At 46.1% G+C, this 26,079-nt stretch overlaps 2 protein-coding genes across 6 annotated transcripts in view; one reads left to right on the forward strand and one right to left on the reverse strand.

The window, feature by feature from the left end:
* kif21b (kinesin family member 21B) overlaps positions 1 to 26,079 on the forward strand; it is a 67,884-nt gene that overhangs the window by 29,681 nt on the left and 12,124 nt on the right. For 2 of the 5 annotated variants that reach the window (XM_047026010.1, XM_047026012.1), the window contains exons 15-26: positions 8,977 to 9,176; positions 9,574 to 9,681; positions 10,111 to 10,439; positions 11,454 to 11,616; positions 12,927 to 13,115; positions 13,356 to 13,457; positions 14,445 to 14,610; positions 14,724 to 14,784; positions 14,887 to 14,935; positions 18,536 to 18,750; positions 19,025 to 19,099; positions 20,310 to 20,423. In XM_047026010.1, the coding sequence (XP_046881966.1) occupies positions 8,977 to 9,176; positions 9,574 to 9,681; positions 10,111 to 10,439; positions 11,454 to 11,616; positions 12,927 to 13,115; positions 13,356 to 13,457; positions 14,445 to 14,610; positions 14,724 to 14,784; positions 14,887 to 14,935; positions 18,536 to 18,750; positions 19,025 to 19,099; positions 20,310 to 20,423 (1,771 nt within the window). Of the gene's footprint in view, positions 1 to 8,976; positions 9,177 to 9,573; positions 9,682 to 10,110; positions 10,440 to 11,453; positions 11,617 to 12,926; positions 13,116 to 13,355; positions 13,458 to 14,444; positions 14,611 to 14,723; positions 14,785 to 14,886; positions 14,936 to 18,535; positions 18,751 to 19,024; positions 19,100 to 20,309; positions 20,424 to 24,012; positions 24,052 to 26,079 lie in introns of all 5 variants that reach the window. The other 3 variants (XM_047026011.1, XM_047026013.1, XM_047026014.1) reach the window with 2 other exon arrangements.
* On the reverse strand, positions 46 to 7,921 carry LOC124471504. Its single transcript, XM_047026015.1, has 2 exons — positions 5,702 to 7,921; positions 46 to 1,703 (listed from the first exon to the last, which is right to left on the reverse strand). The coding sequence occupies exon 1, from the start codon at positions 7,404 to 7,406 to the stop codon at positions 6,078 to 6,080; it is 1,329 nt and encodes a 442-aa protein (XP_046881971.1). The 5' UTR covers positions 7,407 to 7,921; the 3' UTR covers positions 46 to 1,703; positions 5,702 to 6,077.

Below are 26,079 nucleotides of genomic sequence, written 5' to 3' on the forward strand. Positions count from 1 at the left end.
TTTGTCAGCAAACGGAAACTTAAGCAATACTGTCTTAGGCTAAAAGGTTATGCCATTTTTACAGAAGTTAAAACCTCAGCAATAATTGTTCTAGGCCAAAGAATATTATAGACATCTTAAAGAATAGTAATTTTCTATTACAATTCCCCCCTTTTGATCAAACCCTTGATCAACATAAAAATTATATAAAACAAAGAAAATACAACTACATGGAATACATCAAATGTGTTACCCTTGTTACAGTTGAAAACACTTCATCATTAACCAGTAGAATAAGCAAAAGCTGGTTTTGCGAGACATAGACGTCTCTGAGTGTTTGAGCAAGCAGAAAAATATACAGAACAATTTTTTACCATCTACCCGGAAGGGCAGAGAAGACACAAAGGTGTCCAACAAAAATGGAAATAAAAGGACAGTCACCTATTATAATCATATTCCAAATAAAAGTTGGTCGTGATAAACTGATGAGAGCACGTACTCTAGCCTGATAATGTACTACCCAAATTGTAGGAGACAAGGGAAAATCTGAGCTATCAGGAGACAAAGAAATGTAAGTGTCATCAGAGGATACAGTATGTAATGTAATATCAACATTTTCATACGGGCCAAAATGCAAATATCGCAATTCAGAAGGGCAAAATGTCCAAGCACCAATAGGCAAACGTTCCAACAAATCAGAATGTGACACAATCATGATCAAAAACAAATTAGACTATGACCGAGGCATCATCAGAGTTGGAATCAGAACCAAAATCAAAATCAGATGGACTTGCCCAGGGCCTCCAAAGGTCAGTCGGCAGAGGAGCATGAGTGGGGTTGCGGTCTGTAGCCACAAGATTGAGGAACTGGGTGTTAACAGATCTGTCAATGGCCTTAACAATCATCAGCCAGACTCAGCCATCCTAACCGGGGAAAATACATTGTGAATTTCATGGTTGTCCCTAAACTCCCCCCACGTACAGTACGTCTGTAGTTCTGAAAGCTTTTAGTCAAGGCGGGTGGGTATGTACAAACATAAGCAATGTTGCGAGTATTTTTTACTACTCTTAGATATCGAACAGTCTCAATTCTGGCTAGACATGAGTGTCACAGGACAATCTCCTTCTGTTATGTTGGTCGGGCCATATATCGCCACGCGCTGATCAGTCTGTTCCCTTGGGAGTCTCACCATCTGATATACTGTACGATGAGTGAGATACCACCAGTGGAGATAGGATCAGAGTGAGGATCAAGGCCAGCCCCATCATGGTACCTAATCTGGAACGGTTGCAGGATGTTCTCATGGTGGTCGGCGGTCCCACGTTGTCCCTTGGAGGTTGCTTGGTGACAACAGATGTGGATGTATTCTCTGGAACGTGTATGTGCATTATGTATTTCGCCGGAGCAGTTCAGAGCAGCGTTCTTCGTACACTCTAGAACTGTGATGAGTCAGCGCAGCCCTGCCGTGTAAGTGTGTGGCAGGTGTGTGGTTACTCGGGAGGCTCAGGAACCTTTCTGCAGTGATTGGCGTGGATCCAGGTCGCTCTTTCAGCCGTCTTTACAGCAGTGTGTGTAGTTAGCAGGATCTGGAACGGTCCTAACCACCTCTTCGATCTCCAGTTCTTCCTGCGCAGATCTTTCACCACGATCCAATCACCTGGCTTAAGGTTGTGTAGAGTACCTTCAGCTGGCTGGGGCAATGCGTCTTTTACCTGTGTAGAAATCTGAGAGAGCACAACCGACAAGTTTTTACAATACTGTAACATTGCATCCTCACAGAGAGAGGTGGAAGGAAAAGGCCTTCTCTCTGCATTCACCCCCAGTGTAGGAGGTCGCCCAAAAAGGATCTCAAACGGACTGAGATTAGTTCTGGTTCTCTTTCTCATTCTCATGTAGGTCAGTGCAATGGGCAGTGCTTTGGTCCATGAGAGACCAGTGTCCTCCAGCATTTGGCCAGCTTCATCTTTAAGGTCCCATTCTCCCGCTCGACTGCTTCCCCACTGGCCGGATGGTATGCACAATGACGCCTCATGTCAATACCTAGATATTTTCCGACCTGATCAAGAGCAGAGTTGACAAAATGTGCACCATTGTCGCTACTGACTTTTGCTGGTATACCCCATCTAGGAACAATCTCAGTTAGTAGTGCTTTTGTAACAACATGGCTGGTGGCATGTTTTGCAGGGAAAGCTTCAATCCATTTTGACCATAAGTCTACCATAACCAAACAGTACACTTTTCCCTCAGATGGTGTTAACTCAATAAAATCCATCATGAGGTGTTCAAATGGATGTGATGGGGGTGGATGTGCGGCCTGTGTAGTGGGTATGCCTCGTCCTACATTGTGGTTTGCACATATCATACATGACTGACAAAATCTCTGTGCATATGCTGTAAATCCCTTTGTAAACCACTGTTGTGTTAGCATACTTATCATCCCCGCTTTTGACGCATGGTCCCGCCCATGTGTCAATTTTGCAAAATGGGGAAAGAAATGTTTGGGAAGGCAGGGTTTTCCACACACACTGCGCCACACTCCTTCTGTTAGGGTGCAGGCAGATGACTTCCACAGGGCTTTCTCCTGGGGGGTGGCGAATGACTGAAGAGCTGCGAGAGAAGAGGGAACCTCAGAGTTCGAGGCTTGTTCAGAAAAGAGGAAGGAAGTGGTTGAAGCTTGAGCAGCCGCCTTAGCAGCTTTGTCAGCTCTGTCGTTCCCTAAAGACTAGGGGGTCACATGAATGGGTGTGGGCTTGACATTTACACACAGCAATTTTAGATGGAAGGAGGATTGCATCCAACAGGGCAGCGACTTTAGTGTGGTGAGAGATGGGTTTACCCGAGGAGGTGAGGAACTTTCTGTGTTTCCATAGGGCACCAAAATCGTGAACGACACCAAAGGCATACCGGGAATCGGTATAGATGGTAACAGATTTACCTGCAGCCAGACGACAGGCCTCATTTAGGGCTACCAACTCAGCCGCCTGGGCTGAGAGGTGGCTGGGAAGAGAGCCTGAAACAAGAGTGTCATGTGCAGAACAAACAGCATATCCAACTTTGTTAACACTCGTAGAGGGGTCGCGAGAGGCGGACCCATCCACAAACAAAATGAAGTCGGGGTTGGATAATGGTGTTTCCTGGAGATCAGGTCTGGGAGTGCAGGCCTCCTGGAGGGTTAGCACACAGTCATGGGGTTCACCATCCACAATTGTGGGTAAAAGGGTAGCAGGGTTAAGAACATTACAACGCTTGATGGTGATGTTAGGCATATTCAACAATGAGGCATTGTAACGTAACCAACTAGCGGCGGACAGATGAGAAGTTTTCTGTTCGAGCAAAATTAATGAAACAGCATGTGGGACAAGAAGGGTTAGAGGTGAATACCCGACGATGTCTCTTGATGCCATGACTGCTTTCTCTGCAGCAGCCACAGCTCTCAGACAAAGCGGAAGTCCAGCTGCAACTGGGTCAAGTTTAGCAGAGAAGTAAGCAACCGGACGTTGCCCGCCCCCATGCTCCTGCAGGAGAACAGAAGTCATGCACCCATTTTTCTCATCCACAGCTTGAATGAAAGGCCTAGTTGGATCTGGAAGACCTAGAGTGGGTGAAGACTGTAGGGTTAGTTTCAGTTCACAAAAACTGTCATATGCTTCCGGTGTCCATGTAACTTTATCATTTGAGGAGAGGCTCTGCCCATGAATCAGTGCACTGAGTGGGGCCTCTAGGATTGCATAATTTTGAATGAACTGTCGACAGTAAGAACAAATTCCAAGAAATGACATGACTTGCTTTTTTGTAATTGGCTTTGGGATGTTTTGAATTGCTGCTATTCTCTTGGGAGAGAGAGATTTGCCCTCAGCTGTGATCACATGTCCCAAAAATGTTACAGACTCTTTAACAAACTGCAGTTTTGACAAACTGGCTTTGTGGCCTTCTGAAGCCAAATGTTTAAGCAAGGTGATGGTGTCTTTTCTGCACTGGTCAGCAGTTGGCGAGCAGGTCATGAGGTCATCGACGTAGGTCAGCAAAACTGTTCCTGGAGAGAGTTCAAGTGTCTCAAGGCTGGTCTTTATGGCCTCGTTGTAGATTGTAGGACTTTCACAGTAGCCCTGACATAACCTGGTGAAAGTGTAAGCCTTGCCGTCAAAGTTGAATGCAAACCAATACTGGCTGTCCTTATGAACAGGAACACTGAAAAAGGCATTGGCCAAGTCAACAACAGAAAATAATCTTGCTGTGGGTGGGACTTGTGATAGAATGGTGTAAGGATTAGGCACGTGTGGAGCACGTGGCTGCACGGCAGCATTGACAGCTTGCAAGTCCTGAACAAAGCGCCACTCAACAGGAAGGCCCACGTCACGAATCTTTTTAACAGGAAATAAAGGGGATCTGACAGGAGATGACTCACAAGGCACAATAAGTCCAGCATTGAGCAGAGACTCAAAAACAGGTCTGATACCGGCAAGAGCTTCAGGTTTAAGTGGGTATTGTTTTCGACAGGGCCGGAAATCAGACTTTGGAGTGATAACCACTGGCTCACAGTTCTTGATCAAACCAACATCATACTTGCCAGTGGCCCACAAAGTTTTAGGAACCGAGTCAAGTGCTGGGTCAGGTGATAAATCAGACTGTGTCATTGTCAGAACAGGCAAGTGAACAGACTCCTTTACTATTTGTACGTGACGGACCACAGGCACATCAGCAAGGAAAGACTTCTTGAAACAATTCATAGTAAGTGAATAAGAAACGTTGGGGTCTGTTGTACTGACCCAGTCAGAGACCTTCAAGCATTCAGCCAGAAACGGGCCCAAATCTCGCCAAGACATGTCGGAACTCTTGACCAAAGAGACATGAGAAGTAGAATCACAAACATCAAAGAAACTCTGTTGATCTTGTTTTAACAATACTTCAGCAACACAACAAAAATCCATATAATACAAATTAACAATCTGCAAACTCTCTGATTTTACAGCCTGAAACCAGCCGGTTTCATAAACTGTATCTGCTCCAATACTAATATGAGAAGTACAATGCAAATCATCCGGCATCATAAAATCAACATGAACAGAGGAGACAAGTGACCTGGCTATCTCTAACAGTCTCCCCCCCTCTGGAGGGTCTGTTACTTTCCACTGATAGGCATACAGCAGATCTGTCTGACTTGAGAGTGCCATAGTACAAAAAACCTCTGATAATTCAGTAACCTTGATGCCCTCTGGTGTAGACAACAAACAAATACCCAAACGACACATCAAATCCCTACCCATCAGATTAATAGGACATAGATTTGATAACAAAAAGGAATGCTCCAAGGGGTCTCCGTTTGGAATGTTGCAGGGTAAGGGTACAGTAAGATTTTCTTTAACAACCTGACCTGAGGCGCCCATTGAATAAACAAAACGACCACTAAGCTTGGGCGAACTGGGGAACTCTGTACTTTTAATGACTGAATTTGTAGCACCTGAATCTACTAAAAATGTAATGGAGCGTCCTGCTATCATCATAGTAAACTGAGGAAAACTCTTGTATGCTTCAGATGAATAAGACAAGTAAGTGGGTTGGGGTTCAAATTTTTCTGATAAAATTGAAATACATCTGGATACTAGCTGTCCCTCAGCATTGGTAGCAAGCATTTCTTCATTGCAGCAGGCAAGCAAATCGTTATCGCAAATGGACTGTGTAGCAAGCAATTCTTCCTTGCAATGTGCAGGCGTGTGCAAGGTACCTTTTTCATGCTGCGTTGAGGCCAGTGGTCTGCGCTCAGCTCCCGTCTCCTGCCCTCTTAGTCAATCGGATGAATGAAAGCTGTTCTTCCGGTGGGAAAACTCATTCTTCTCCCCCCTCTTATTAGGACAGTCCCTTGCCCAGTGTCCTTTTTCCCCACACTTGAAACAGGCATCAGGGTCTTTGTGGAAATGCCGACCCTTGTTGTCTCCTTTACCGCGCCCTTGTTCTCCCTTCCTGCCCTTCTTGTTGAAGCCGCCTTTGCCTCCATGTTGCTGGGATGCAGTTTGAAGAAGAGTCAGTGTGGCTTGATGAAGTTCCTTCTCAGCTTTAATGGTCCTCTGTTGTTTCTTGGCCATCAGCTGAGCTTGGTTATGTCAGCTGTGTCGTCGTAGTTCATCCGAGCGGGCTTCCTCATAACAGACACAGGAGAGTTTGATGGCAGCAGCGATCTCTGGTAACAGTCCATTCAGAAAAGCAGAACAGAGATGGGTTTCCCAGGGTGTCATCTGGTCGGTGTTGTTGGGTCGAGCAATGCCGCTGTGGGTGGTGAAAACTTCTGTGAGGCGGTGCAGGTAGTCGTCTGTACCTTCATCAGGTCTCTGTTTACATGCTGCTATTGCTGACATGTTCAGTCGAGTTGGAAAAGCTGTCTTTATGACAGTAGCGATGTCAGTGACTTTTCTCGCATACTGTGGATTGTCCGCATGTCCATATTCAATGTGAGCACACCTGATGTCATCACCCACAAGGATGTTGGAGATCTTTGCAAAGTCTGTTGCCTTCATTTTTGTCCCTAACAGGCGCCTGAGTTCAGTTAAAGTGGGTCTGAACTCCCTACAGAACACAATCAATGCCTCAGCAAAGGCTTCTCCCGAGGTAGTAACGTCTGGGAGGTGTGAACTAGCTTCCCTAACGTCTGACACAGTCCACGGGCGAAAAACCATGGTCGGGCCGTCATGTCCCGCGACCTCCACCATGGGGTAGTTCTGTACTGGAAAGGCACTTAGTTCATCGTCTGAGTCCGGAGGCAGTGGTGTGTTTTCTGCGCGGCGGTTGACAGGCGTGGTGGAGTCGGCTGCCTGGACAGAAGTTGACTTCCCCTGTCCATACATCTGGCCCGATCGGGTGCGGTTAGTTGGAGAAGAGAGTTCCTCTTTCTGTGGCTGAAGAAGGGCCTCTCTCAGCGGTGGGGGTTGTCGTTGGCTTTGTGTGTGGTCTGGTCGTGGAGCTGAAGGAGGGCAGGAGGGCAGGAAATCCAGGTCCGAGCGCAGCCTCGTGGCACTCAACTGTGGGTACAAAGCAGAAGACATGTGCGAGTGCGTGTGCGCCGGCATGTATGGTGGACATTTCCCTATCTCTTCATCCTGACATTTTTCTGGTTCACTTTTCAATACCTTCTGAAGTCTGGATCTCTCCCTACGGTCAGACTCTTTGTTCCACAACTCAAAACATTTCCTGTGTTTTTCAACCATTTCTAAATCTTTCATATTCACTTTCTTTTTCCCTCTTAAATCACTTTCTTGTTCCATCAATTTCTCTCTTAACTGACTCAGCTGGTTTGTCCTAAAGGATCCGTTTACAGGAAAACCAAACTTTTCTGACCAAACATGCAAACAGTCCAGGCTCTCTTCACCATATCTCTTCCTCATCTGGTCCACTATAGGACCCTCAACAGGTCCAACCTGTTTACTTTTCTTTCCCATCCTTACTTTGATGGGCAGTGCACTGATTTTCAATACAGACGTCTCTGTAAGGTCTGGTTCGTTCTTTCCACAACAAGAATAAAGGAATTCTTCCCCGGGAAGAGTCTGGTTCGAATTTTTTCCACAACCAGTAAAGGAAGTGAGGAAAACGCCTATGGTGTCAAGCCTGACCGGTCTGTACCAAATTCCAAATTTAAAAAGTTATGAATATTTCTCACCGTTTAACTTTTGATGATTTTGAAGATGTCATAACAGGTCAAAATTCCAGCGGAGACAATCGGGGGCGCAACGGCCGGTCCTCCCCTCTCTTTGAAAATGTTGAGGTTTTGGAGGCCAAACACCTTTGTTTGGGATGATCAGTCCCCGTCCGCGTCGCTCCCGACGATCACTCGTGGAATCTTGTTCGTGACGTCAAGTTTGTGGTGGAATTTTCTATGATTGAATGTCTGAAGTCAGAAGAATTTGTCTTTATCTGTTTATTCTTGAAATCAAGGAGGAGCAGTTCCAAAACAGTATCATAAATGATGTCTGCAGTAGAAGGGCTCTCTAAAGGTGTCATGATCTGAACACTCTTTTATACAGTAATTCCAGACAGTTACATCATTAGTTCAATAGTTCATGTCTATCAAAAGAGGAATCATCAATAACAGAAAGTATAAAAGGGAAATAGGTTGCAGAACTGGATACAGATGCTCAATATTAAAAAACAGAGCTTGAGACGACAGAAGCAGAACTTGTCAGCAAAAACACCCCTGGAGTATGGGCAAAACAACCAGGGTCAAACAGTCAAATTGTTAGACGTTTGTCAGCAAACGGAAACTTAAGCAATACTGTCTTAGGCTAAAAGGTTATGCCATTTTTACAGAAGTTAAAACCTCAGCAATAATTGTTCTAGGCCAAAGAATATTATAGACATCTTAAAGAATAGTAATTTTCTATTACAGGGTCAGGGGGAACTAGATGTGAAACAAGAAATTGCTTTAAAGTGTTACACATTCTAATGCAAACACATCAGATTCTGCAAGTTGATCTCTGGGAAATGTAGGCACGGCAGGGTAAGGTGAGTGAGTAGGTGTGTACTGGACAGTGGGCATAACAAGTTTCCTAAGCAAGTTCATGTGTGGGTTATGTCAATGTGCCTGTTCTGCACAAGCTCAGCATTAGACGTAGTCAGGATGAACACATAGCCACCTTAGTGAGTGGGTCTGACTAGGACGCTCACACAGGCTGTGTTGATGATGGGTAACACGCTCAGACACTGAGACACTGTTGGCTCAGCGAGTTGACTTGTGTGCCTATGGTCAACAAACAGAGGCTGTGTGTTTCACAAACTCAAAGTACTGTGACAGAAAAACAATGTTTCCATACTTGGAGCGATGGTTATGTACGCTAACTCGTCCTTGCATTTAGCATGGTCCGGACATCCAAAACACAACTGACTGCTCAGGACTAACTCCCGCAAAACCTTGATAAAACATCCTACAATCCAGTTCCCAAGCCCTGTTCCTCGGTAACTGTGGGAAATGTAGTCCCACAGGGTCTATTGTCATACTCTCCCTTTCCTGCTCAGTGTCCATGGAGAACTACACGGAGGAGAAGGCCAGCCGGATCAAGTGTGAGTACGAGAAGCGTCTGAAGGAGATGAACCGGGACCTGCTGAAGCTGCAGGCCGCGCAGAAGGAGCATGCACGCCTGCTGAAGAACCAGGAGCGCTACGAAAGGGAGTTGAAGAAGCTGCAGAATGAGGTCAACGACATGAAGAAGGCCAAGGTGAGGAGGGAGGAGAATTGAGGGGGGGAGGTTAGGAGAGGGGAAGAGGTGAAGGACGTGAAGAGAGAAGGCGAGACAAGAGCAGGAAACATGTTGCAATCAAAGGTGATTTCACTCTCGCTTGTATGCCCAGAAGCATGAGGGCAGCTCTTATGTCTGTTCCAGAGGTGTTTGTCTGCATCACTGAGGCTGAGGCAAACACATCACGATGCATAGCCAACAGTCCAATGCATTTAAAGATACATATAAAGCAACTATTAATGCAATGCGATTCAGTTTCCTCTCATGCTGTTCCTTTTTTACTTCTAAAAAAACATGGCCCATCCTTAAACAGGAATCTTGCCATCCTTAATACGTAGCAGTCGTCCTCTCACGCAGTACCGGCTCTCGTCCCCAGGTGACGCTGATGAAGCAGATGAAGGAGGAGCAGCAGAGGAGGAGGATGGTGGAGGCCAAGAGGAACAGGGAGATTGCCCAGCTCAAGAAGGAACAACGGCGACAAGAGGTGTGTGTCTGTTGAATGATTCTGGTGTTTTACCCTCCAGTACCAGATCCTCTCTCTAATGCTCCAGTACCAGATCCCCTCTCTAACCCTCCAGTACCAGATCCCCTCTCTAACCCTCCAGTACCAGATCCCCTCTCTAACCCTCCAGTACCAGATCCCCTCTCTAACCCTCCAGTACTAGATCCCCTCTCTAACCCTCCAGTACCAGATCCCCTCTCTAACCCTCCAGTACCAGATCCCCTCTCTAACCCTCCAGTACCAGGTCCCCTCTCTAACCCTCCAGTACCAGGTCCCCTCTCTAACCCTCCAGTACCAGATCCCCTCTCTAACCCTCCAGTACCAGATCCCCTCTCTAACCCTCCAGTACCAGGTCCCCTCTCTAACCCTCCAGTACCTGGTCCCCTCTCTAACCCTGACCCTGACCTCCAGTACCAGATTCGTTCTCTGGAGTCCCAGAAGCGGCAGCAGGAGCTGGTCCTGCGCAGGAAGACCCAGGAGGTGACGGCCCTGCGACGGCTGGCCAAGCCCATGTCGGAGCGGGCGGCGGGCCGGGTGGCGGGCAGGGCCGGGCGCCGTCCACAGCAGCTGGACTCCGGCACCGAGCTCTCGGCCAGCACCACCTCGTCGGAGACGGACACCAACAGGGGTGTTGGGGGCAGCAGCGTGTCCAGCATTGTGAGACAATGGAATACCAAGTCCAATGGGTTCGGCTACCATGATGACAGTGAGGGGACCACCAATGGGACACGTGCAGTCAGGTAAGGGTGTTGAGGGCATAGGGTTCAAGCATTCAAGGGTTCATTAAAACCCTGAAATACTTTGTTAGAAAATGAGAAGGGCTGATTGTCTCAAAGCTGGGTGATGATGATCATGGAACACATTTTTTCTCAGTCCTTAAAATGAGATCCAGATTTCACAGTCGTAATATGAACAATCATAATTACACAGACTAGTTTGTAGTAAAATAAGCAATAAAAAAATCTATCATTTGGCGATACATTATTCTGTATATTCGTAACTAAATAGACATGAGCTCTCCCTGGAGATATTGTTCAAATTCTTTATCCTTAATAATCCTATTTATCATCAATTCTCAAAGTGTCCAAAAAATATATATTGTGTTAGTGTGTTTGTCTAGCCAGACAGTTTCTGCCTGTTTTTATTCCTGTCTTTGCCAATAGCCATGATCTGTCAAAGCCTAGCTGCATTTCTGTTAATGCTTTGTGTACTGGGAATCTGTGTTGAGATTTGGCTATTAGATCCTGTCCACTTCACTTCACAAAGAACCATTATTGAGTGTTGCAGTTGAATTAGAGAGAGGCTCCAGCCTGTACTGGGCAGTCAAACACAGAGTAGAATACAAGGTTGTCAGCTGGAGGGGAGAGGCTTTGAGGTCATTTGTATTGATGGACTGTTTCTCACACTCCTCTCATTCCTCTCTGTCCCCCCCCCTCTCTGTCCCCCCCCACTCTGTCCCCCCCCCACCCTCTCTGTCTCCCCCCCTCTCTGTCTCCCCCCCACCCTCTCTGTCTCCCCCCCTCTCTGTTCCCCCCCCACCCTCTCTGTCTCCCCCCCTCTCTGTCCCCCCCCCACCCTCTCTGTCTCCACCCCCCATTCTGTCTGTCCCCCCTGTCTGTCCCCCCCCACCCTCTCTGTCTCCCCCCTCTTTGTCTCCCCCCACCCTCTCTGTCTCCCCCCCCTCTGTCTCCCCCCTCTCTGTCTCCCCCCCACCCTCTCTGTCTCCCCCCCCCCCCTCTCTCTGTCTCCCCCAGCAGGAAGAAAGCCCCTCAGAGGAAGGCAGTGCTTCCTGCTGGCAGCAGCTTCTCCAAGGTGGCTCGTCTAAAGTGGCAGAAGCTGGAGCGCCGGGTTCTGGACATTGTGATGCAGCGCATGACTGTCGCAAACGTGGCGGCCGATATGGACCGTCTTATTAAGGTACCCCCTTCCCCCCTCCCCCTAACCTTGACATGGACATCCTTATTATACACCAGTTATACTCTGTCCTGGATGTGTCCTCTCAGTGAGACTGTGTCTCAATTGAGTTTCTCTTTGTTTCTTTTTCTCTTCATTTTTTCTTCATCTTTGTATTATTGTGTTACTGTTTTATTATTATAGTGGTAGTGGCACCACCAGGGGGGTATTCCAGGTAGCGGGTCTAGTGAAAGCTGAGTTGGTTAACCCTCAATTACACCCTCAATTCCAAATGAAGGTTAACTCTTACCTACTATACCATGATTATTGTAATATAGATATTAGAAAGCAAGAGGTGAGGAAGGAGGAATAGGACAAGCCAGAGCTTAGGAGAACGTCTAAGGAGATCAAGAATCCACAGAACAATGCTTCACAATTTCTTTTATACCCAAGAACAACCAATCACACCACAATCTTGACCCTTACTTATCAAAATATGACTAGCAATGCTACAGTAAGTTAAAAGCAGTCAACGTTTCTTCATCATCTTAATCATCATCATCATCATCCTGTGATGAAAAGCATTCTGTTGGGGGTTACTGCTACTACAAGTTGAAATAGACACCACCTGACATTTACTTTGTATCATGTCGAATATGATTAAAACCAAGGTGATGTATAGACTACAATCAAAAACGTATAAACCTAAGCAAATTAGGCCTTACCTGTTGGTAATATGTTTTTATATTTAATATAACATTGAACATGCTATTTTATTAAGTCCAACACTTTTTTTCACCTGTAATATTAACGGACAGTGTGGTTAAATGTTCAGTGTATGGACAGGCTACTGCATTCAAATGTATGCATTGACTCGGCCAGCAATTGTCTCCCACGCCAAACGCTGCTAGAGCCGTACCTATTGCTTTTTTCCAGAGTATGTGCTCAGATTCACCATAACACGTATTAACACTTATATCTGAAGTGTGGTGAAGTAAGAAAAAAAAATTGTCGCCAGATGCCATGGTGAATCCTAGTATCGGAGCTCCATTGATGTTGGCTTTCAATAGTTCTCATACTCAACTCAGTGTGGACGTACTCTGAGTTGATTTAACACATTCAAATCAGCTTTTCTGGAACCGAAAAGTCGGAGTTTCCCATTTTAGGGTAAATCAACTCAGAGTTAAGGTTAGGTTCACAGTTTATTGAACCCATTTTTTGGAATACCCCCTGAACATGTGTTGGACCTGTTATTCTTCTTTTGTCGTTCTTTCCTGACCAGCTGATACTGACCTTATACTGTCTGTTTCCCCTCCGGTGTTCTGCTGAGCCAGAAGCGAGAGGAGCTGTCCCTGCAGCAGGACTCCCTGCTGTGCCGGCGGGAGGTCCTCATGGCGGAGGGCGAGGAGCGACTCCTCCAGGAAGCCAACGAAGAGATTGAGGTCCTCAATGCCAACGTGGACTACATCAACGACAGCCTGTCAGACTGCCAGGCCACCATTGTCCAGATAGAGGAGTCCAAGGCAGGGATGAGAATGCATGCGCGCACACACAAACACACACTCACACACAGGCTAACATATGTATATATACACTCAGATATACACATCCTCAAACACACACACACACACACACACACACACACATATACATACAATATAGGAAACACACATACACACCCTCACTTTAAAATACACACACATATACTGTACAGTCTCTTGTGGTCGTTTTGTGGCCTACTGAAGCCTGGGTGTTTCCTGCAGGATGAGCTGGATTCGGTGGACACGTCTGTGGTCATTAGCTCCTGTTCCCTGGCCGAGGCACGCCACCTTCTGGAGCACTTTCTCAAGGCTTCCATAGACAGGGTGAGGAACACTTAACCATAACCCTAACCATAACCCTGCTGAAGCAATTCCTCAAGGCTTCCATAGACAGGGTGAGGAACACTTAACCATAACCCTAACCGTAACCCTGCTGAAGCAATTCCTCAAGGCTTGCATAGACAGGTGAGAAACTGATTCATTGGTTTACTGTTTGCCTGAACATTCTTGGAACTGGACTGGAGAAAAAGTTTGCATAGGAAGGAAAAAATTAAAATTTATTGTTTGTTCATTTGATTTGAGTTGGTGATATCGCACCCCCTGAGCTGTTTACCGCTTTTATACGACAGTTACATCATTTGAACATTTCTGGAAACAATGAACAACTTAGTGTGTTTTACACTAGTTTCATTCAACTCTGGCTAGGAAAAATAAAATAAAATGTTGCTTTTTGGTCAACTCATCACTTATAATAGTTATCTGGGTGCTAGGCATGATCAAATGAGGCCTATAATTCCTTAGGGGAAAGTGATGCCCTCCAATAGATAACATATATTAATAGATGAACTTATAATGGAAAGAATCCTAAACGTTTTCTTCCAGTGGATAGACGACCCATGAGGTGCTGGTCCACAGCGACAGAAACCGAGACTATAGTAACCAAGTCAGAAACCTTATATCTTGTGAGAGTTGTGGAAAGGCATAGTTATTGTGAGAGTTGTGGAAAGGCTTAGTTATTGTGAGAGTTGTGGAAAGGCTTAGTTATTGTGAGAGTTGTGGAAAGGCGTAGTTGTTTGCACAATATTGGTTAGCTGTGTTGGGTTTGTCACTAGTGCTTTTCCTGGAGTAATTCTCCTTCTGGTAAGGATAAAGAAGCACAGCCAGCGACCACTAATGGATGAGTTGTGTTTGGCTGGTGTGTGTCTCCCCCTGCTGGTGAGAGCAGGGACTGACTGGTGTGTGTGTGTGTCTCCCCCTGCTGGTGAGAGCAGGGACTGACTGGTGTGTGTCTCCCCCTGCTGGTGAGAGCAGGGACTGCAGGTGGCCCAGAAGGAGGCTCAGATCCGCCTGCTGGAGGGCCAACTCAAACAGACGGACGTGATTGGTTCAGCCCACAACCACATGATCCTGGACGCGCTGCGGGAGAAAGCTGAGTGTATCCCAGAGCTGCACGCACTCATCCACAACGTACAGCAGGGTGTGTATACACATGCACACTCACATTCTTATACCCAATCAGAGCAACTTGAGGGGTCAGTATGCAGGGTTTAATATGTGATGTGTGTGGTGTGTGTGTGTTGTGGTCCACAGAGAATGGGTACACCAGCACAGACGAGGAGCCATCAGAGTTCAGCCAGGCCTCGGAGGGCAGGTGAGATGAACTCTCTCTGCAGCCCACTGAACGGCTCTGGTATGCTTACAGCATCACCATGTTCATCACTCTCTCTTTCTCCTGTTCTTTCTCTCCCTCCAGTGTCTCCTACATGAAGGAGTCTACCAGTCATGATGACTTCAAGCTGAAGGTACAGAACACCCTCATCTCGTGTTTGATCCTTTATCAGGAGAGAGTATTAGCTTACTATTGACTGGGATATGTTCACGACTGCTGCCAATAGTCTGGATGGACGCTGTGACGTCTTACATCAACTTCTGTGAGGACTGCTGTATTCCAACACGCACCAGGGTGAACTTCAACAACAACAAACCCTGGTTCTCAGCAGAGCTCAGAAGGTTGAGGTCAGAGAAGGAGGAAGCATTTAAGATTGGGGATAGAGACAGATTCAAGTTGTCAAAGAACAAGTTTAGCAAGGCGGTGAGGGAACCTAGACGACTGTACTCAGAGAGACTGAAGCATCAGTTCTCTGCTAACGACTCTGCTTCTGTCTGGAGAGGCCTCAGGCAGATCACCAACTACAAGCCCAGAGCCCCCCACTCCACTAATGACTCCCGCCTGGCCAACGACCTGAACGAGTTCTACTGCAGATTTGAAAGACAATTGGACAGTCCTGAACAACCCCTTTCTACGGTGGCCCTGAAGTGCAAAACACCCCCCCCCCCCCCCCAATATGAGTATATCCCCCAAATGAAAACACTTCCTCCAAATAGGATGACTTGTTCACCTCCCCCCAATACAAAAACACGCTCCCCCAGATGGGAAACGACATTACATTAACTCAAAAACACATTACATTAACTCTGAACGGAAAGGGTAGGTACTACACTTCGTCGCTGATTGGATGCAGTAGGTTAACAATAAATAAGAAATTGATCAACAGAAGTACAAAATGCAATAGCCTGACAGAGTTACTTGCACCAGGACATTTGTTCGGCTGTCGAAGAATGTAGCAAATAGTAGGCTACTTATGCAAAAGTATAAGTTGCGTGTTAAACATAAAATCAATAGCCAAACAACCATCCTGGTCCATGTCTGTCATTATCATGAAGTTGACCGTATTGGTTGGAAGAAAAGAAGAAACATGTTAACAATTCAGAATCATGACTTGCACTATTCTTTATTTTAATCATGGACATTCCTATTAAATAATTGTAGATATGCTGTTAACGTTTCACAACATTAAAATAAGTAGCCTATGCGCACACTAAAAACGCACTTGAAGGAAGCAGGACTTTTCAGAAGAAAAACTAGTAGTTCACGACAGAAGTACGAAATGCCATAATGGTTGTTTGGCTGTAGATTTTTACGTTTAACACGCAACTTATACTTTTGCTTAAGTAGCCTACTATTTGCTACATTCTTCGACAGTCAAACAAATGTCCAAGTGTTTTCATTTGGGTGTCGTTTGCACTTCAGGGCCACCGTACCTTTCCACCCGTGAGGCCTCCCCCCTCCCCGCCTCTACAGTGATGAATCTCTCCATTCAAGAGGGAGAAGTTAACAGACTTTTCAAGAGCCAGAACCCGCCGCAAAGCAGCTGGGCCGGACTCTCCAGCCACCCTCAAGCACTGCGCTGACCAGCTGTCTCCGGTGTTTACCAACATCTTCAACACCACCCTGGAGACATGCCATGTGCCAGCCTGTCTCAAGTCCTCCACCATCATCCCTGTGCCCTAAAAGCCAAGGCCAACAGGATTTAATGACTACAGACCCGTCGCCTTGACCTTTGGTAATGGAGTCTTGTGAGCGCCTGTTGTTGGCACACCTTAAATCCATCACAGACCCTCTACTGGACCCCCTGCAGTTTGCCTACAGAGCCAACAGGTCTGTGGACGATGCAGTTAATATGGCCCTCCACTTCACCCTACAGCACCTGGACTCCCCAGCATCCTACGCCAGGATCCTGTCTGTGGACTTCAGCTCTGCCTTCAATACCATCATCCCAGCCCTGCTTCAGGACAAGCTCTCCCAGCTGAACGTGCCTGATTCCACCTGCAGGTGGATCACAGACTTTCTGTCTGACAGGAAGCAGTGCGTTAAGCTGGGAACACAAGTCTCTGATTCCCGGTCTATCAGCACCGGATCACCTCAGGGCTGCCTTCTTTCTCCTCTGCTCTTCTCCCTGTACACCAACAGCTGCACCTCCAGTCATCCGTCCGTCAAACTTCTGAAGTTTGCGGACGACACCACCCTCATTGGGCTCATCTCTGGCAGGGATGAGTCTGACTACAGGTGGGAAGTTGACAACCTGGTGACCTGTTGTAGCCAGAACAACTTAGAGCTCAATGCTTTTAAGACATTGGAGATGGTTGTGGACTTCAGGAAGAATACAGCCCCACTCACCCCCATCACCCTGTGCGACTCCCCAGTCAACACTGTTGAGTCCTTCCGCTTCCTGGGCACCATCCTCTCCCAGGACCTCAAGTGGGAACTGAACATCAGCTCCCTCACCAAGAAAGCACAACAGAGGATGTACTTCCTACGGCAGTTGAAGAAATTCAACCTGCCAAGGACAATGATGGTGCACTTTTACACAGCCATCATTGAGTCCATCCTCACCTCCTCCATTACCATCTGGTACGCTGCTGCCACTGCCAAGGACAAGAGCAGACTGCAATGTTTCATCCACACTCCTGAGAGGGTGATTGGCTGCAATCTGCCTACCCTCGAGGACCTGCACACCTCGAGGACCCTGAGGCAAGCAAGGAAGATTGTGGCCGACTCCTCCCACCCTGGTCACTCCCTGTTCCAGCTACTCCCCTCTGGCAGAAGGCTGCAGTCCATCAGGACCAAAACCTCACGCCATAAGAACAGTTTCTTTCCATCTGCTACTGGCCTCTTCAACAAGGCCAAGGACTCCCACTACGCACAAGCCACCTTTTGCCCACTCATGCTGAATGCATGAATTCTTATTCTTATATATATTTTATATTTTATTGTTGTTTTATTTATTTTTATTGTTTAGTTCTTAAAATTAGTTTAACTATTGTACTTTTTTACTTAATTTAAGATCCGTATATGTTTATTGTCTGCACCTTCTTGCCACAGTAAATTCCGTGTTTGTGTAACATACATGGCGAATAAACCGAATTTTGATTCTCTATTTACTTACACTGTGTCTCTCCTGGTTCAGCAGAGGTTAAACCATTGTAGTTCCCCCTGCTGCCAGCAGAGTGTATTGTCTGCCCACAGTTAACTGTCCTCAAATTCAGTCAACCTTCCTTTGTTGACTTAGCCTGGTCCTAACCAGACTCTCGCACATTTCATTTGTACAGAGGGTCTGGGATCATTCCATTGACAAACGTTAACTTCCTTGAAGGCGGGTGCTCTGTTGAAGTTTAAAACTATTGGATCTGCCCAGAGCCACTCTGGATCTGCCATAACCAATCACTAGCGTTCGCCTTAGCAAATTTTCTTCACCACTAAAGGTTTAAGCTGGAAAATCAAATTTTTCCCGAACCCTGTGAGGAGGAGGGCTACAACATCATGGCCACCAACAAAACTCAGCAAAGATTGTGCTTGCTGCAGCCACTCCTTCTGTCCGCTGATTGGACCACCAAAAATGTGGTTTGCAAAAACTGACTAATATACCGAAATCCCAGACCTAGTACAGAAGCAAAATGAAAATTGAGCGGAAGTACGTAGGAGGGCAGAACCAGGCTAATGTTGCCTCTCTCTCTGTCTCTCCCCCTCCCTCCCTATCTCTCTTTCCCCCCCCCCCCCCCAGGTGGAGCCCCGTCTCTCGGCCCAAATGAAGGCCGTATCGGCAGAGTACCTGGGCCCCGTGATGGACCCCTCCACCAAGGCCATCACCAAGTCACTGGCCTCCCTCACCGACATCCAGGAGGGGGGCCTGGGGGGGCTGAGCCTCTCTGTGCTGGACCCCCTCTACAGGGACAGGGTGTCCCGCACAGTCAGCCTGCCGGTCAGGGGGCACACCTTGTGAGTCTGCAGATCCCGGACTGTTTGGCTCATGCTAACATGAATTCTTCATAGTCCCTTTGTTAGAGTTGTGTTGTGGTGTTGTCTTGGGGTGTTTATAGCTAATGCTACTGTAACATATAGCTATATAGCCTTCTACTGCTTTGATAGAAGAGGGAAATTAAATCTCTACCCCAGGATTTAATGGTCCTTGGTGGTCTTGTACTGTGGTTTATGCTCTTTCCTTAATGTGTGTGTGTGTGTGTGCACTTGTATGTGTGCGTTCTCCTGACAGTCCCAGGCAGTCCCGGGGGTCTGACACCTCCCCCGTGACCAGGAGGAAGTCATATGACCGTGGCCAGTCATACAGGTACCTCTCTCCCGTCCAATCGTTGCTAAGTAGGAAGTGTCACTGTGGGCTGATGCAGACGCACAGTTCAGTTCAGCGCAAGCACAGGCTCACCGTGACAACACTAGTGCTCACCGTGTCAATACTAGTGCTCACCGTGTCAATACTAGTGCTCACCGTGTCAATACTAGTGCTCACCGTGTCAATACTAGTGCTCACCGTGTCAATACTAGTGCTGACATTTGGCGGGGGAGTAATGGAGGGTGTGCTAGTCTAAATCAGGCAGAGCAGTGGTTGTGCCAGCATTTGTTCTTGGTCACACCAGCACAGACAACGTGCGGTATCTTCCGGCATGTAGCACTCACCGCTCTTCTAGATGTTAGGTTGGTTATTTGGTGGTTAATTTAACTTATGACCGCTGTACTATGTGTATCATTGTCAGTTTCCTCCTGAGAGAAATGTTTCTCTCTGGGCCGGTCTGGACTTTCTGCGTCCGTTACCAGATGAACCCTAACACTTACCCTAACAAGCATGCTGCTGCTTTAAATGGTAACGAGAGGAGCTGCTGTTATAGGCCCAATTACCGACACAAAATAATTATCAACAAATATTGGCCAAAGATCGACTTGCACTTCCTACATTTACATCTAGTCATTTAGCAGACACTTTTATCCAGAGCGACTTACAGTAAGTACTGGGACATTCCCCCGAGGCAAGTAGGGTGAAGTTCCTTGCTCATGGACACAACGTAATTTTCGCACAGCCAGGAATCAAACCGGCAACCTTCTGATTAGTAGCCCGATTGCCTAACCGCTCAGCCATCTAAACTCCTCTTACTTCCGCCTGTGTCTCGACCTGGAAACTAGGGTCCTGTGACTCAGCCATATGTAGTGAGGGATAGAAGCTGGTATTTTTTTTAAATTGATCACAACATTTGCTGACATGTCTACAAGAAGTTATATCAATATGTATTGACAGAAGATGAAAGATGATAGGTTGACTAGAGGATCACTGTGTATATTGATTGTGAGAAGACAAAAGAAGTTGATGAAATTGATGAAAAGGAATGTCCCTCCTTCCCACACACCACACACCTCACCCCTCCCTCCTCTCCCCGCTCCCCTCCCCACTCACCCCTCCTCTCCGCCCGCCCGCCCGCACACCTCACCCCTCCCTCCCCATTCCCCACAAACCTCCCCCCTCCCCCCACACACCTCACCCCTCCCACCAGGCCTCCTGACGGGGGCTGCACCCCCCCCTCCTCCCCCCCCCTCAGGCTACGCAACGACCGCAACGTCTTCTCCAGGCTCACCAGCAACCAGAACCAGGGCTCCGCGCTGGACAAGTGAGTGGACACACGTGCAAACACAAAGGGTTTGGTCTCTAAAACCTCTCAGCGATACGACCATCTTCCCTTCCTGTCTTTAGTTGTTTTCTTACCTGGCAGAGCTGCAGAAAGCCACTGTGTTCGAGAGGCTCCTCTTTTATAATTGACTAGCTGGTTTATTTCTCCAATAGATCTCACAGAGATTCAAACACACACACACCTAGACCCACTCTCACACACAGAGACACACTCACACATGAACACACCCTAATAGATGTTAACAGGAAATATTGGTCTCCTTTATCTTCTTTCTTGTTTCAGTTCTCTGTTCTGAAATGGCAGCAGTTCATTTAGCCCCCTGCCCCCAACCCCTAAACAGTTCCTTTCCATTTTTGTATTTTATTAATCCCAGACGCTTCTAGAATGTATTGATCCTCTAATTGTTAGAGGAAGCTGCTTGGAATGATTTTGTGCTGCGTGGCCGGTCTGGGTGTGTGTGTGTGTGTGTATGGGAGGGAAAGAGAGGGGTTTAGAGCATCCTGTGGATCCTCATTATCTGAACCAGGAGTTGGTAAATTGTTCACAGGAGAGACCATATTAGCCCCCACTGTTAATGTTGTCTTTGGTGGCCACTTTGTATTTTGATTGAAGCGTCAGAGAGAAGTGATTGGCACAGAGGGCAAAATGGATTGTCTGATGTCTGCTGGGAGAATAAATGATGAGAGGAATGTATGTTTATACATTGTCCCTCCCTGTGTTGCCTTCTGGTATGAAATGCACTATATAAATAAAGTTTAAAGTATAGCTGACAGTACAAAAGGAGGTTAAGAGCTGTGTAAGCCTAACCCTGTCTGATTACTTTTATTTTGCAAGGTTTTTCTTTTGTGACCGTAGTTGTTTTCTACGGTGACATAGTATCATTCTTTGTTTCTACAGTGACAGTATTGTTCTTCGAATGCTTTTACATCCGACAATTTTGTGTTTTTGTACAGTTGTATTTATTAACCTTTATTTTATGCATTTATTAACCTAAATGCAGGATATCCCATTGAGGAAAAAATTGTTTTGAAAAGCACTGGGTCCAAACTAACTATATATAGATAAAAGACCTAACGAACACAAAATACATAGCAATACAAATAAATGAAACACCAATTAGTAACTAACGCGTATGTATTTATTAATGCTAATACATTTGTCAATAAAAGCAGATGCTAAAATAACATTCTGAATTAAACTGCATCACAAGGCAGAAGGATACGAGACATGATTTCAGTCAGAAGCCAGGAGCAGTTTTGTGTTTCCACCCCTAACCCTTCACACAGAGGATGTAGTGTTTACTGTAGGAACATGAGGATGCATAATGATGGGGTCTCTTCAGCCTGCTATTAGAGACAAGGCTGTCTCTCAACTGACAGCTTAGTTGCTATTCTCTGCAGCATGTTGTATCGTCTTTGATTGAGGTCAGAAAAGTGACAGATTCTTTTATATAACGTGCCCCTTTTCTTCCTCATCAGAAATGGGTCCTTCAATGCAATCAGTCTTATGTGCTTCTCAGGCATGAAACAGGGGAGATGATCACACATGAAAGTGTATTTAAAGAATGTTTCCAAGTGCACATTGTTAAAAAAGAGAAGTAATTTTATTCCCCGCTGTCCGAACTTTCTAAATTATAATACCTACTGGAGTGTTCTTATCTCTTCTACATGTATGACTGTTCTTTTCTACATGAATGACTGTTGACATGTTGTGAATCTGAGAGCAGAGCTACACAAACTCACAGAACAAGCTGCCTGCCACCAAGGCCCACAACCCGTAAAGCACAGTGTGAACAATTACGACATGGAGGAATTTATGGAGGGTATATTTGTTTTAACTGCTCTGCTTCCTCTGGATATTATCTCTCTCTTTTCAAACGAGCCTTATACAAGTTCATCACCCCTCACAGGGCCAATCCTGTGAACAGAACTATCAAATATTTATAGCATAATATCTTGTTTTATGGCCATGCACATGGAATGGTTCCCCTAGTGATTGTCTAAGACTAAGGGAGACCTTGGGTAAGATGTGTTTTAATGGCTGATTTGAATCACCTCTTTGCCTGGGTGGGATTTTCTGTGGTCCGTACCGTTGGACTTAGTGAAGACTCCACCCACAGGCATTGCCCCATGTTCTGAAACGTACATGACAAAGACAAGCTACGATTACAGCAGTTTCGCTCTGTGAGTTCCTGTCATTATTGACTACCCAATTCTCCAATCAGCTCACAGTCTCCCTGCTGCTAACCCTCTTTTCTGCATATCTGTGTTTCGGGATAACTCTCCCCCATCTCCTCCAGGTCCAGTTCCCCTTTCTCCCCAACTGTTCCTTTGTTTTACTGTAGGTAACTGTTTCTGCCTTAAACTTTGTCTTCTAAACCTAACCATTGCCCTGCTATTGGCTCATTTATGGATAAAGCTCCCATCCCCTGACCCTGCCATGGGCTAGTCTGGGTGCAACTCTAGCCTATTATAGACTGCCAGCCAGGCTAACCATGCAGGAGACCAACTTGGGTCAACCTTTTACGTTGAATGTCAATTTCCCTTCTAGGACTGAACGATTAATTGCATTTGCGATAATATTGCAATGTGACTAAATGAGATTTTGTAATCGCAAAGGCTGCGATTTTACTTTGGTGCACGTTACACTTGACCTTGACCTGTACGATGGCCTCAGGCTCAACAGAACCTGACACTACAGACACTTTGCCAATTTTGCCTTTAAAAAAGATACTGCGCAGTGTCAACTATTGTGCAAAACCTGCCTGGCTAACGTTCTTCATGGAGCAACACCACCAACCTAATTCGGCCCCAAAAAATACCAGAAAGCCATGTACAATGCATAGCTAAAATGCTGAACACCAATGTGTCAAATAAGCCAAATAACATCCGACAGGATCACTGATCGAAATGATTCAAAGCCTTAGTCTATATTCATGTACGAAATTACTCAAGCAACAGTGTTCATCACAAAAGATATGATGCCCCTCAGTCACACATACAGTAGGATCACTTTGGCTGTCAGTGCCAAACTGTTTCTGTTAGGCTACTGACTGGATCAGAAATGTTCAAACAGTGTTTCTTACTTTTAAGATTTAACCTTTTAGATGCGTGATTTCTAAATATTTCTGACAGTTCCCACAGCGCAAGATTTTTTTCTCCAAAATGGTAGCTAGCTAGCTTAAGTTAAGAAAGTGCAACGCACATGTTATTAGCCTAAGTTTAGCTTTGATTTACCAAAATATTTTTGAAGAGGTACAGGCGGTATGTTTTCCTTAATTTTTCTGAACTTAGTGTGTTATGTTGCTGACTGGAGATCAGTAGTATATATCTATATATACTAATAATAAATAATATAATAATCGCATATTAAATCGCAATTGCAATATTAGTCAAAATAATCGCAATTAGCTTATTTTCTGAAATCGTTCAGCCCTATTCCCTTTAACCTTGAGCTAACCCTAACCCAAACCCTGTGTCTAACATCCACCCTAACCCTGACCCTATACCAATAACCCTGTCTATAACCCTGACCCCTAACCCTAACCCTGCTCCTGTTCTGTCTCCAGGTCGGATGACAGCGACTCCTCTCTCTCGGAGGTGCTCAGGTAGAGATATCTGTCTGTCTTCTCTCTCTCCCCCTCTTCTTCTCTGTCATTCTCTCTCTTCCCCTCTTCTTCTCACGCTCTTTTTGTGTCTGATTGGCCAGCACCTCATCTGGCTCTTAATTTCATGTCTCATTTTTGTGAGCATGCTTTACCTCCTACCCCCCCACATCCCCTCACCCCCCCCCCCCCCCCATCTCTTGCTGTGCCCCCACCACCCCCCACCAGGAGACCTGAACCAACCGTACTGCCATGCTATGGACTGAGGCTTCTTTACCACAGTCATTACCAAGTTCAGAGAATATGCCCAAAAGAATTGAGTACACATGGAAACACTTGAGATTCAGACCATCTGGCAGGAAGTAACACAAGCAGTTAATGATGTCATTTCCTCTGACTCCCCCTGTGGATCAGCAGTCACCTGAGAGAGATGAGCTCGTCTCTCCTGCCTCACACCAGCATGGATACCTTCATTATCACCTGGGAGACTAGAAAACATCTCTCCCTCTCTCATCTTTCCTCTCTATAAGAAGCATTGGATTGTCCATTAACAGGTTCCCATTCAGAAGCCCACAGCATGACGGCCCCACAGTAGCTAGAGCTTTTAATGAATAAGGAATATAGCCTTGCATTTCACTTCCTGTTTTGAATAATGCTGCAACCACACCTAATTAGTATGGAATATATTGTACATCCTTTGTTTGGTCGGAGATCTAACTCTTACCAATGAGGATATATCGCAAGGTATGCTGTTAGACCTGATTGGGTAGTTAATTAGAAGGCCCCTGTTCTTCATGGCAGTAAGGTTCTTTCTGATTGGTGTTCAAACACCCCCTGTCCACCACTTCTCTTTATCCATAAAAATCTTCTCAAAATCAAATTACCTCCATTCCAACCCCTTCCTGGTCTCTGCTGCAGCCTGGTTCCAATCCAGTCATGTTTCACTTCAGACTGGATCTGGGCCGGGCAGAAAGGGAAGTGGGAGGTCCCACACCCTAAACCCCACCCACATTGACTCAAACTGAACCAGGATTGGCCTTTAAAGTGGAAACACAGGACGCTAGCTCCATTGGTGGACATGCTGCATGCTGGTGATGACATAGGATGTTGTGTTTGTTTTTGAGTTGCGAGCTGTCGCTGAGTCATGCTGTGACCATCTTTTAACAGCACTGTTGTGTGGAGTTGATTATGATTTGGTTTGTGTCTTGGGTTGTGAACATAGTGGACATACATGCATGCACTCTCTCACACTATCACAACTGGTTTCTGAGTGTGTTGATGTCACTGTTTTGATGGCTATATTTGCACAATGCTTCAAAGAGGTATTGGGGGGCGGGTCAGTTTATGATGGTGGGTAGGAACTATTTACGTGTTTAGGTGTGTGTGTATTTTTGTGTGTAAGTGTGTGTGTGTGTTAGCATTCTAAATACTGTAGGTAAAGTGAAAATGTCTGTAAATGACTCAATGACGAGACAATCTGACTTCACACCTTCTAATCTGTCCATCTCTCATCTTTTGTTCTCTCATCTCCGGTCCTTTTCCCTACACTGACCTCTCCTCTGTCCCCTTCTCTCTCACTCTCTCCTCTTTCTTTAATGTCTCTCCCTCTCTTTTCTGCCCAGCAGTTCAAATCGCCTCATTCTGATTAAGAGGCAGGGAGCAAGAGAGAGAGGGAGGGAGAGATGTAGTACAAGCTTGGAAAAACATAGAAATAATAAGGAAGGACAAGAAAATGAATATGTGGTTGGAAAAGAGAGAGCTGAGTGTGAGAGAGAAAGATGGGAGTCAGGGAACAAGATGGAGAGGAAGCGTCATTCCACCTTGTAGGTTATCTTTCCAACTCTAATCCAGCACAACTGATTCTAATAATTACATGATCGACAAAGTGTGAAAAACTGGTGGAAAACCGGAGAGTTCTCCAGGATCTCCAGGAGCAGGGATCTCCAGCAGCAGGGATCTCCATGAGTAGGGTTGGACTACCTTTGTGTAGAGATTACCCAGAGCAGCTCTAGTTTAAGCGGGCAGATGGAG

Source organism: Hypomesus transpacificus, chromosome 9 (assembly GCF_021917145.1).
Source record: "Hypomesus transpacificus isolate Combined female chromosome 9, fHypTra1, whole genome shotgun sequence".
NCBI classification, from domain to species: domain Eukaryota; kingdom Metazoa; phylum Chordata; class Actinopteri; order Osmeriformes; family Osmeridae; genus Hypomesus; species Hypomesus transpacificus.